At 45.3% G+C, this 12,879-nt stretch overlaps 1 protein-coding gene and 1 non-coding gene across 7 annotated transcripts in view; one reads left to right on the forward strand and one right to left on the reverse strand.

Moving 5' to 3' along the window:
- Positions 1–12,879, reverse strand: part of MEGF6 (multiple EGF like domains 6) — a 323,257-nt gene that overhangs the window by 39,665 nt on the left and 270,713 nt on the right. For 5 of the 6 annotated variants that reach the window (XM_014523349.2, XM_014523344.2, XM_025212112.1 and 2 more), the window contains 8 exons: positions 11,705–11,827; positions 9,983–10,105; positions 8,702–8,869; positions 7,838–7,969; positions 6,008–6,136; positions 3,347–3,475; positions 3,083–3,217; positions 2,568–2,702 (listed from right to left, as the gene is read on the reverse strand). In XM_014523349.2, the coding sequence (XP_014378835.1) occupies positions 2,568–2,702; positions 3,083–3,217; positions 3,347–3,475; positions 6,008–6,136; positions 7,838–7,969; positions 8,702–8,869; positions 9,983–10,105; positions 11,705–11,827 (1,074 nt within the window). The remainder of the gene's footprint in view (positions 1–2,567; positions 2,703–3,082; positions 3,218–3,346; positions 3,476–6,007; positions 6,137–7,837; positions 7,970–8,701; positions 8,870–9,982; positions 10,106–11,704; positions 11,828–12,879) is intronic. The other variant, XM_025212106.1, reaches the window with a different exon arrangement.
- On the forward strand, positions 10,444–10,514 carry TRNAG-GCC. Its single transcript has one exon. It is a non-coding gene; the product is annotated as a tRNA-Gly (tRNA).

Here is a 12,879-nt window from a genome sequence, read left to right on the forward strand (position 1 = left end):
CCTCCTTCACTACACACACACACACACACACACACACACTCCTTTCTGCTCCTGGCCCTGAGGTACAGCCCCATGCTCCCGCAGTCCAGTGATGCAGCAAGGAGCCACGTGGTGCTGGAACAGCCAGCTGGCACACAGACAAGCAGTGAAAGTAGCTGCTGGCAGATGCTTCCGGTTGCGGGGGGCAGGGATTGGGGAGGGCCAGAATGGCCTTGCTGCTGGGTCCTGCCGGCTTCCCCTGGGTCCTACTGCCCCATCTCCTGTCATTTTTGACAGGCAGCCAGGAGCAGATAAATATAAATTTTCTAAATTTTTTAGGGGCCCCATGGGCTGGACAGAATGGCCTGGCAGGCCGGATCTGGCCCATGGGCCATATTTTGCCTGCCCCGATCTAGAGTGATTTATCCCCTGTTCATTTCCCTCCCTGCCATCCAAACCCATTTATCCTGGCTTCAAGCCCACCTGACAACTCAACAGTCCCAACAATCCCCCAACATGCACCACTGGGCCTTGCAGCTTTTTTACGCTCACTTTAACAGCTTATTTGCAACACAAATGTGATGTGCACATCTCTTACAAAATGAGAAAGCCAAGTACTCCTTGCTAAGGGCAGTATTACAGTTGCCTTCCCCTAAGAGCTGCAAATTTCAGTTGTGATGCTCTGCCTAATTCTCTTTCCCAAAGAGCAGAACCCTGTGGGTAGGACTGGATGGGGGCAGTAGGATACATGTTAATTAGGGCTGTGCAAAATTTTGACGGGTGTTTCATTTCAAAGCTGTTTCAACACATTTCGAGCTTGAAACAGCGAAATCAAAACAAAACAAAAGGCTTCAAAAGCTCTGAAATGAAACGAGGGCACTTGAAATGTTTCAAAAGTTTCAAAACATTTTGAGTTTCCAGGCCAGGCTTTTTTTTTGCTTGCAGCTAAACAGAAACTAAGGAGAGGGAGGGGGAAGAGGGGGGAAGAATGCTCTGATATTGACTCTGTAGCTGGTCAGTAACTGTGATCCTTCCCTGAGGTCCCTTTCAATCCCAGTGAAGGGATGGAAAAACAGCATAAAAAGCATTGTTTGAACTGAGTTTTCTCTGTGCCTTCACACTTACAAATGACACACGTTTTCCTCTGAACAAGTTGAGGTGCAGTTTCCCAGAAACCCCTGCACCTATCTCCTTGAAACTTGACAGGTTTTGTGGCCTGAGCAGGGGCTACCATCCCTGCTGTTTTCATTTGAATCAGGAAAGAAATGACAAAGTTATAGAGATTTTTGTCATTCCCCATTATAGCTTATGGGCAAAATGTCAAAACACATCGAAACAGCTTAGACGAAACAAAACGGAACAGTACTTCGAAACTGAAAAGAAACACTGTCCCTTTGAAATGGCAAAAAGGAAGTTTAAATGAAATGGTGCTGTTTCGCACAGCCCTAATTGTTAATATCATTGTAATGAAAGAATATTCTGTTCCTCTTGCAGATCAAAGAAACTTTACTACTTTACTTTACTATGACTTATCATTCCAGCCAGGATGGATTGCCTGAAAATGAAGAGCTTTTAAAGGAGGAAAAAAAAAAAAAAGACAACCATACTATCTACAAAAGTAAAAGTTCCCATAAAGCAAGAGAAAGGCAAATGGAGGTCTTGCTTCCCTGATTAAGAATGATTATATATGACTTTCCTCCTTGCACACTTTAAAGAGACTTCCGTGCTTCCGTGCAGGCTTGCCTGGGGCAGTTCTTTTTTCATCGCAAGCCATTTCTGAGCTCAGGTCATTATTAGATCTGCTGTAGTGGGGTTGGATTTAATTAGATTATTAGATCTGCTGTAGTGGGGTTGGAAACCTGAATACTTGCGAAATCTTTCTTTCAGTCCTGCTAGGGATCTGATAGAGAGGGGAGGCTTCCACTGGCTCTTGGAGAGTGATCAGTCTCTGCATGGGCAAAAAAGGAGACTTGGAATAGCGAATACAAGAATCTGGGAAGGAGGCTTGCCTGGAAGCTCAGAAAGAACAGCTTCCCAGATGCTCCTGAACTTCACCAGCACTTTAGTGAAGATAAAAGGAAACATAGAAGCTGAGCTTTAGAGTACAGTCATGGGCAAATTGTGTGCACAGCTGTGTAACTGCTTAGTAAGCAGGCATGCAGAAGCCAGACCCATGCAGAGGCACACAATTCTGGGGCTTCAGTGTTGGATGCTGGATTTGAAATTGCTGAGGGGCACTGAAGTGACTTGGAAAATGTTTACCTTCTGTCTATAGGACATAAAAAAGTTACTGGCTGTGCTCTTTTAACAACTGTATTCCATTAAGGGGATAAGTATTGCTTTTAAACAGGTCCCATTCACTGCAGTCACACCAACACAAGACAATAATAAAATGTCCCTAGCTGGAAGGGATCATAGCCTGCCTCACTCTTCTCTCAGATCCTAGGCTGTCTCCTTTGCTGCAATATCTAAGCTGTGTAGCATCCATCAAAGCAGTGAGCTGAATTCTTGACAAGAGGGATGTCATTTATGCTTATTCTTCATTGTAGACCACCTCCACGCCCACTACCCCAGCCTCGTGTGTGTACCTTCGTCACAGTTCTCTCCGTAGAAGCCTGCAGGACATTCTTTCTGACACTCTCCGCTCACGTGGTCACAGGCCACCCCAAGGTGGCAGTTACAGTTGTTCTTGCAGCCAATCCCATAATAGCCAGCATCGCACTCTATTAACAATTGGAAAAAAGAAAGAGCATTTCATGTGAGCAGGCAGCTTGGGGAATGAGCACTAGGCTCCAAGCACCAGAGACTGCTCTGCTGAGTGCCGACATCCAGATTTCAGCATCTTGCCAGCCTGACATCACAGGCCTGGCCGGACTGAGGCCACAGCAAACAAGGACAGGAAGTTTGTACTCAGAGATAGCAGTGCAACACCCGACACTTTAGGGGACTGAGGCTGCCCACAGGGCCTGCCCCAATCAAACTACCAGGCTGTGCTTGCATAGAGACACAGCAGTGCCTGGTTTTTCACCAGAAAATGAATGAGGAGGTGTGCAAATCTTCAGGAAGTACTCCCCTCAATGCCCCCTGATGCCTAAGCACTTACTGGTCTGACACCTTTTGCCGTGGTAGCCAGGCTTGCATCGACAGGTGCCATCCTTCTTGTCACAGTCCTGGGTATTTTGCTGCACACAAAGGCATTCCTCTGAACAGCCAGGGCCATAAGCCCACTTGGGACAAGCTAGACACAATGGAAAACAACTGGTAAGTGCTTTCAGCAACTGAACACAATCCTCACCCAGGTCTGAGTCTGCTCAGAGGGAACCCAGAGAGGGACCTTAGTCTAGTGCTAATGGGGAGACAAACTCACCTAGATGACAGTATCTCCCATACAGGCCCGGATCACAGAGACAGCCCCCATAAATCCGATGGCACCGGCCTCTATTAGCACAGTTGCATTTCTTCCTGCATTGTTTCCCAAAGAAGCCCTTAGGGCAGCCTAGGAACAGAGAGACAGCCTCTGATGAGAACAATCAGCATCTGAGCACCCATCATTGACAGGAGCACTCACAGCAGAGCTTGCCAAGAACACGACTGGGTCACAATCAATGCCCAAAGATAAACTGGGACTGCAGGCAAACAGCAGAGCTAGATTGGAAAGAAAGGATGGATTACATTTGTGACCATGGATGAGATAAGAGTTCTCTGCAAGAAAAGATATTGATACAAGTAATAAAAACCTCAGGCTCTTTCAGTTGGTGTAGGGGTCAGAAAGGCTAGACTTTTTTCACACTCATGTTAATAGGCTTACAGCATTAAAAGGCATTTTGGCTGTCTCAGGTATTATTAGCCAACACAACAGACAGGATACTGGAGGTGATGGATAGCTCTTTGATCTGGAGTAGCTCATCCTGAGTTTCAGGTCACTGACAGACCTGAATGAAGACAGAACCATGCTTTGATAATGCAAACAAGTAGAGAAACCTGTCTGCCAAATAATAATTTGTCTCTGTAGCCCCTCTCACCTCACTGCCCCCTAAGTGCTTCGTAACTAGAAACATACATAACTGTTGAAATGCAGGCACTGAGGCAGAGGCACCAGGTCAGGAGTAGAGGCCACTGGGAGAACAATGCCTTGTGGCTTTTTTCAATGCCCACGCAGCACAGACAATATCTCCACCAGCAAACCGCCTGGGACCTTCCTCCCACCAAGTATCTGCACCTGTTCCTGCCCTGGAAGACCACAGCCAATGTATTATTCCAAACAGCTTGGCCTTTTCTTCATATCCAAAAAAGGAGAGTACTGTGCCATCCCTGCTGATCACTTACAACAACACTGAGGGAAAAAAGCTGACGCCTATTTTCTTTTATGCTAAAGAACTTACTATTAGAAGCATATGCCAAACACCCTGTGTCAGCAGAACACTTCAGCCAGCATGGGTATAAGTCGCCCAACTCTCCTCCCATCTGATAAGGATATCAGACAGTCTAGGAGCAGGAAATGTCTGCCAGCAGTATATGCCAGGCCCTTTCTGTTTGCTTTAATCCTGCCTTCCTACTTTCTTGTGGAGCCCCTCAGTCACCTTGTTCCAAAGGGGAAAAAAATTCTGGGTGCCCCCTGAACTCATTTCTACTTTACATCACCGCCTCCTCCCATAATGGATTCCATATGTTCCTAACCATTGGGGTGAGGTCATCCTGAGTGAATTTCTTATTGGCTCCTTGTTTCCATGGTTTTCTCTTTCTTCCTTTTTTTTATTATGTTCCCTACATTTTAACCCTTCCAAAGTGAGAAGCAAATGAATACACATCCATATCAATGCCCTGATCCTGTCTCACGAGTTCAGGCAGCCACTATTATCAAAGCCTTTATTGCTGTTATCAAAGCCTTTATCAAACTTTTTCCTTCAATGACACCTAAAGCTCACTTCTTTGGTCTTCTAAAAATTCGGCATTTGGTCCCTTCATGAGTCTGTGTCCTCCTAATGGTCAGTTCCCGTCACACACACTGCCCCAGAAGCTCCTTCCTGAGCTGCTAAAGCTGAAATATTACTTAGAAATGCAATGCAGTCCAGGGGTTCTTTGCATACTTTTTCATATTAAAAAAAAAGAAGAAAAATTTCCCAAACTCAGGACGACGTGGGAACCTGGGCACTGGTCAGAATCACACACAGTGATGGTCTAAACCAAAGGGTTAAATGGTACCAGGTCAAACTGGGACAGCCACATGGCGGTGCATGCCCCATGATAATGCTCTGATGTGCGAGGCACTAGCATCACCATTGGCTATGGTCTCTGTTTATCAGGTCTCACTGTAATGTGTACTTCCCGAAGCAAACAAATGGCCCTGCATGCTCCAGGAATGAGACTCGCAAGCAACTAAGCAATGATGTTCTTCCTCTTGTTCTGGCCCAAATTTCTCTAAAACTCATCTAATTGCAAGAAGCAAACAAGCAAGACAGCAAGGCAGGGACAACATCTAGCATTTGTGACTTCTGCTCTCTCTCCATGTGTACTGGCCTGCTAAAATGCCTTCCTTCTTCAATGCGCTTTATAAACATGATCTCATTAACCAGCATGACCCCTCGCATAGGTCAGTGTCACCGTTCCCATTATGCAAGTGAGGACATTCAGACAGAGAATGCATCTGTCTGCCCACAGTCACCCACTCAGGGAAGAGATGTGGGCTCCAGACTCCCTCACCTCCATCTCACAGCTGAAAGTTTACACCCACTTTAGTCCCAGCCCTCCTTAGGCTGTGCATGAAGCATTGTGGGTTCACATTTATGTGCAAGTACATGGACTGGGCCAGGTTATGGCCTCAATTCCATGACCCCACACACAACCATGCAGGTCTAACCAAATCTCAGTTGGGCCTGATGTTGCTATTGAAGTCTGTTACATTCTCCCCAGGGAATAAATCTTTCTGTCCACAAGCAGCCCCCTCCCAATGTCACCCTCTGGAAGGGACAAGTGCAAAGAGTGGCTCTCATGGCTGCATGGAGCAGGATACTAGGAAGCTTGCTCATACCATCCTCACACAGTTCTCCACTGACCCCGGGTGGGCAGCGGCAGGTCCCCGTCATGGGATCACATGTGCCTCCATTCTCACAGCGGCAGGTGAAGTTGCAGTTTCGACCAAAGGTGCCTTCAGGGCAGGCTGTGGGGAGAAGACGGGCAGAGGGGAGAAAGGCAATGTTACCCATGTAGGAGGTCCACAGGGCTCTAGTCAGGGCTCTCCAGCTTTCAGGCTTCTTCCTGGGGAGCCAGAAGTACTGACTCTCAGGATCCTGGCTAAAGCAGGGGCTTCCCAGGCTGTCAACTGCTCAGCTTTTGAGGTCTGTGCAGATAAGGCAGCTGCTCTGGGAGTTTGGAAGCTTTAAGTTTCTTGAGCCTTGCATGATCTGACTGGTGGAGCTGCTCCCAAAGTGTGGATCATGGAAACCCTGGCTTCCCAGACCTGTGGCAGTCCTTCCAGCAGGCTTCTGAGGAGCTGAGCAGGGGAGCAGATAGGAAGATACCCTTGTTCTGTTGAAAGATTAGCCAAAAGTGCCTTGGTGAAAGAATCCACTTTTGATGAATTACCATTTTCCAACAGGCACAAGGCCACATTACAGGTTTTGGCATTAACTGACAGTCAGCTGCTTGCCTCCTTTCACCTCCAGGTCAGCTATGTCCTTCTCCCCTTCTTGCATTGACCTGGTCTCCTAGGCACTGTATCTGAACCAAACTAGGAACTCTCCTGGGTAGGGATCTTGTTTTCTGTGGCTCAGCATACCTCTTCAACAACATCAGCAATGAGAATGAGCTAAAAACTTCAACTGACATAACTATTGCATAAAAAAACATAGCTGAAGTAGAACAAGGTTCAGAGGTTTGGTCCTCTTCAGATGGCTCCAACTGCTCCACTTTCTTCTCCACTTCTCTTCAGTGACCCCACCACCCTACAGGAAGGAAAACCCTGGGGAAATGAGCTCTTTTGGCTCATGCCCTTGCTGAAAGATATGAGTTGTGGGACAACAAATCCTGAAATCCAGCTGCCAAAGATACAAGTGAGATTCTATCACTTTTTATTCATTTTTATGCATTCTTCTCTGCAGTTCAAAGGTCTGAATCTTGTTGAGATTTCCTAAAAGGACTTAATTAGGAGTAAATTGGCCTAGGGAGCGTGGAATTCTGCTAATGCTTGCAAGTATGAACCTAGTCTTTCCTTACAATACCCTGAATATACAGTTCCAATTAGTTGGTTAAGACACGAAGTGGGATTTGGTTGGGGAGCCAAAATTTGACAGAGGTATCTCAAACTGAAATTGCAGATAACAACTAATAGCCAACTTTGGAAACAGGCATCAGATAACCAGGGTCAGTTCTGCCTAACCTCTAACAGGCACAAGGGAAATGAATTCCTTTGCTTAAACAGCCAACAGCTTTCAAGCCAGAAGCTCAGTGAGGGAGAGGAAGAATTTAAAGGAGGCCCATCTGTGTCTTAAAGAGGTTTTGAGTCTTAAAGAAGGTAAAATGCCTAATTCACTGCCAATAGGTTTATGTGCACCGTCTAGGCGCTGAGCTCAGATCCAATGCCAAATACACACACTTGCAGGCTTGGACTGTAGACTGAAATCCCTGAGGATCTATAGGATAACAAGGAATGAGGAACTTTACTGGGGATTTTGTCTGGTGACTGGAGCCCAGGCTGTGCCAATATAAACCCAACAAACACAGGCAAATGGGCTGGCTATTTGTGGCTGGCTGGGGTTTTGTATTCTCACTATTCTTTGACTGGCTTTTGGAAGTGACATTTAACAGACCTGAAGGCCCCCCAGTCTCTCTCCTAGCCCCTGCTGTCTCCACTGGCACTCACTCTGATTGCACAGGATCCCACTCCAGCCTTCCGGGCAGTCACAGCCAGTGCGCTCCTCATTGCACGCCCCGCCGTTCCTGCAGTCGTCACACGTCAGGCTGCAGTCATTCCCAAAGGTGTCTTCCAAGCAAACTGGAACAAGAGCAGAAGACAAGGACATGGGATTTTATATGCTGCTTCACCAACCTGTGGAGGGCAGCTGGGCAGTCAGACCCACAAGGCTCAAGAACATAACATCTGCAGCAAACATCCAAGCATCATGGGACTCAATGGAGCTGGGGGGTCAAGGGGAGTAGGTCAGGGAATGCACACCAGAGCACAGAAATTATCCATTGTTTAAGACTGCTCTTGTCATTACTAGTTAGACCCTTGAGTTTCTGGGGTGAAATCCTGACAGTATTGAAATCAGTGGGGCCAAAGGTCTCACCCTGGGTGTCTCCTCAGAGGTGACATATTATGCACTAGAATTTGCAATAGTAAAAATGGATGTTTCATTTTCTTCTTCTGGCAATGAGCCAGCATGCTTAGATAAGATTTTAACTATAAACAGCTGAAGACCTTAAGGAAAAAATTCTCAGCCCTGTTTTATGAATGTGCATGCTCAGATTTTAATAATATAATTGATGGTATCTGTAGAACTAAGGGGGGGGTCTAGTTTTCCATTTACAAACAACTATTAGTCAATGCCAGTTGAGCTCGCTCCCCAACCTGTGTGGGTTAAATAGAAACTGCTTTCCCCACACAGTAATGCAGTCTCTGTGCAGATAGAGTCACCTGAATGTTGAACATGTAACTTGGCCCCAAATGTGCTAATACTACTAAAGGCATCAATGAAGTGATTTGTCACATAGCTTTGCTGCCCACCAAATTTTTCTGAAAGCGTGTGCTCTCCTCTTGCTTCCATCTCTTCTTCATCATACTCATAGTCTTCCTCAAAGAGCTGTGTGAGTTCATCACGCAGGACGGCGACATGAGGGAGAGGGTACATAATGAGGCGCTGACCATCCAGAACCTCTGTGGAGTCACCTAGAGCTGGAGAAACAGCAAACAGCTCTATCCACATCACGAGTCAAACAGGAGCGGCCCAGACAAGAGGGAAGGAGTGATGAACTGGAGAAAAACGACACTAGGGAAACAGCAGAAGATCTGACTACAGCTGATGGCTCTGTATTGACTTAGTGCTTTAAAGAGGCACTCTTTTTTCCTGTGATCTACAGGCAAATTTGGGGGAAATTGAGGAATGTGATTTATTCCTTCCTTCTTTCTACTTCTCCCATTTCTCCTTTCTCTCCCATGTTCATTTCGGTTAGTCTAGAAACCCACATCATTCTTATCATCCAAATACCTTAGAAAATCTAAAGAAAAAGCTAATATTTTATATATTTACAAGGAAAGCTGATTTGCCAGGAGACAGCTAAATTAAACAGTCTGACAGCTATTTCGAGCAGCTGCAAAGTTACTTTTACTGTTAATTTAGTTTTTATAACCCAAATACAACCACCTCGAAATATCCAATAAAATTTGTTTCTTACAGAAAGTGAAGTGAAAATGGGTTGGCTAAAATTAAACTTCAAGATGCTTGGCAGTCCATCTCGTGTTTGTTAACTGTTTTCTCAACCTTTTCTGGCCTCTGCACAGCATTTCCGCTGCTACCAGGACCTGCGCCATCATATAGCAAAGAGAAAATCCTCTAAAGCCAGCTACCACCTCAGTGTGTGCCCAAATCCTATAGACCGGTTTGAAAATCTCAACCCCGAGGGCTCTGGTAGGAGGTAAAATTCATGACAGCAAGGAAATAGTTTTCTTGATGTCTTTGTAAACTGCAGAGGGTTCACAGGAGCAGCTGATGTCAAGAATGATGGCTTTCTCCACAGCTCCAAAGGGTTCAAAAAAGGGGTTACATTTCTGCTATGGCATGCAGGCAAAGCAGTCAATACAGGCATAAACATGCATCCCTAATGGAAGGCATGTGTCTAAATCCCCTACACTGCTTCAGAAATCTCACTTTGGACCTCTCTACAGTGATAGCCCCTGGATTACTCAAAGTGAAAGCAGTGCAAAGGAGAGAAGAGGGCAAGAAAGAGTATGTGCGTTCTCACTTTGTATCATTCCCTAATTATCTCTAGAAAATGAGATGCCACTTACAAATACAGCTCCGCCGGTCTTCATCCAACTTGTAGCCAATCTGGCAGCTGCACTGGAAAGAACCCACCTGATTCTGACAGGTATGTTCACACCCACCATTGTCTGAGGAGCACTCATCCACATCTAAAAGCCACAAAAGGGAATATTCTTGTAGGTTCAGATCCGAAGAGGAATTGGTTCAGCTCAGACACCAAGGTCCACCTAAAACTCAGAGGCCGATGACAAGTCTCACTATTTCTTTCTAAATTGAAAGGAACTTTGTGCTGAGGAAAAGTGTAGGCTGATGGCTCGGGGGACTGCAGTGTTGTTTTCACCATGCCTTAGAACGGATTTATACCGGCCATTCCTCCTACCTGAAGCATTTTATTTACTCTCCAGATCCCCACAGATAAACAGATATCCTCTTAATGTCTCACTTCTCTAGACAGGCAAAATGTCAAGCATTGGCAACTGAATGTTAAGCATTGGTGGTTCAATGGTAGAATTCCTGCTTGCCATGTAGGAGACCTGGGTTCAATTCCCAGCCAATGCAGGTACTGTAGGTGAATACTTTGTGTACCTCTGCAGCTGAAGGTAGTCCTTCACAAAAATACTCACTTGTAACTTTCCCTCATTCCTTAACTTCTCAGGTTACAAATATATCGGCGGGGCTAGGTGAACAGCTAATCACCAAATGCTCCAAGTAAAAGCCAGGAGCAGCAGTCATAAACTCCTAGAAGAACTTTTCAGACTGGATGTAAGAAAAAACTTCTTTACAGTTCATGTGACCAGACATGAGTGGTGTGGTGCAGGCATCTACCCTGGTGATCTTCAAAAGGAGACTGGACACACACCTTGCTAGGATTATTTGAGCCCGGCAGTCTTTGCTGGGCCTGATGATCTCAGGAGGTCCCTTCCAGCCCTAAACTTCTGTAAAAACTGTGGATATTTCTTTTAAAATAAACAAAGCTTGTGACAAATGAACCACAGTTGTTTGACAATGAGTTTTAATAATCAGTTCCACCATTTCCCAGCCTGAAGGTACTGGGCTAACTGGATACTCTTTTAGTTGGTAACATCAAATGGTGTTGAACTACTATGCTCAAGACAAACCAGGGTATAATTAGGAAGTGCAAACCCCCCACAGTACACCTGCTTACTGTACTCACTGGCTAAATGAGCTATTCATACAGAACTAATGGGAAAGCTGACATTAGCTAGGAGGAAATAATTGGAAGAAATGCCAAGCTCTTTAGGGTTATTTGGAAGGATGACATACTTTTTCACTTAAGAGTTTGCATGAGTCATGCTCTTCCCAATTATGTTTTTATATGGTCACACAGGTACTTGCCTGGGCCACTTCAGTGCCAAAATTATTAAGAATACTATCCATTTACATGCAATAGAAAATGACAGTTGCATGAATCATTGGTAGAGATGGGCCCAGACTAACATGCCTGATCTTTGGAAAATTCTGGGAAGGATTCAGCTTTGCTAGTAATGCTTGTTAATGTTCTTTAGTTGATTTTATGGAGCAGCTAATTTGTGTCTGGTTCACATGTTTGGTTTTTCTCTTCCTCCTAAAAATCTAAGACAAACTGATAAAAATAAGCTCCCAGATCCCACTCAGCAGTTATCATTAATTTACCATAACTATAAGCCCAAAACAGAAGGATGAAAGGATGAAACAGAGTTGGAGCTAGTGCCTTTCTCACCCATGGTCTCTCAAGTATTGGTGCTTACCATCACAGCCACAGCCATTAGTGTGGAGCCTGTAGCCAGCATAGCAAACGCATTCATAACCACCAGGGGAATTGCTGCAGTCCTGCTGACAACAATGGGAGCCACTTTCACATTCATCAATATCTAGATAAAACAAAACAGAGGACATTGGTTAGTGGGAGTTGCAGAAAGTGTCAAGGAGAGCTGACACTGTGTATTTGTTAACACCTTTCTAGTTGCAGTTTAGCTGACATAGCTCTATTCTCTGGCCCGTGGTTTTGCTTAAAGGCAACCTGCAAAACATCGGTCACACAAAAGGCTCTGAGATCCAAAATCAGACCCAGAAGCTACAGGCATGGGGGCCATGGAGAGTGTAGGTACATGGCTACACACTGCAGTTAGTGTAACTGGAATGAGAATGGTGTGACTGTAAAAGTGTGTTTTGGACTGCCAAGTGACCTATATTGGTCACAAGGCAAGTTGGGAGAGGTACAGGCATGTGTGTATATATGTGTATATATATATGTGTGTGTGTGTGTGTGTGTGTGTGTGTGTGTGCGTGTATATATATATTTATATCTGTAAGAATAAATATTTTTGCAAAAAAAATAAATAAATCAGGAATTAGCAAAGAATACAGTCTAAAACAGAAACTGTGTCCTGCTTTCCCCTTCCCTGACCCAGAAAGTGCTGAGCTAATGCCCCTGCTTCACACCAACCCACAACAGAGTAGGAGGTACAGTGGGTCAGGCCAAGAAGCCTGAGCCCTAGAGGCCACAGATAAGGAAGAGAAAGAAAGAGTCAAATCTGTTAGAGGTGCCATGTTCCATCTGGATTCTCCAGCTGTTGTCTCTCTCCAAGAGCCTTCTGTTTCTCAACTAAGTCTTAAATAGTCTGCAAGAGGTAAGGATTTCTTACGTTCAGAGGCAGATCGGGGGGAGAGGCAGTGGAGCAGTTGCACCTCCCCTACCCTTTAATTCCTGCTTTACCCAAACTTTCAAACCAAAGGCTGGCTGCATTTCTAGTCAGGTAGTGCTGAGAGAGCCAATTGACTTCTATCATCTCCCTGACTCCTGTTAATGTTTCTCCCCTTTCTAATGGTCCTGATGTTTCACTATTCAACTTATCCTTTCTTCTGCAGCCCTTCCTGGTAATGTCTCTTTTCTATTTTACAGCCCTGCAGACTGTTTAACTCT

Source organism: Alligator sinensis, unplaced genomic scaffold, assembly GCF_000455745.1.
Source record: "Alligator sinensis unplaced genomic scaffold, ASM45574v1 scaffold366_1, whole genome shotgun sequence".
Taxonomy (NCBI): Eukaryota; Metazoa; Chordata; order Crocodylia; family Alligatoridae; genus Alligator; species Alligator sinensis.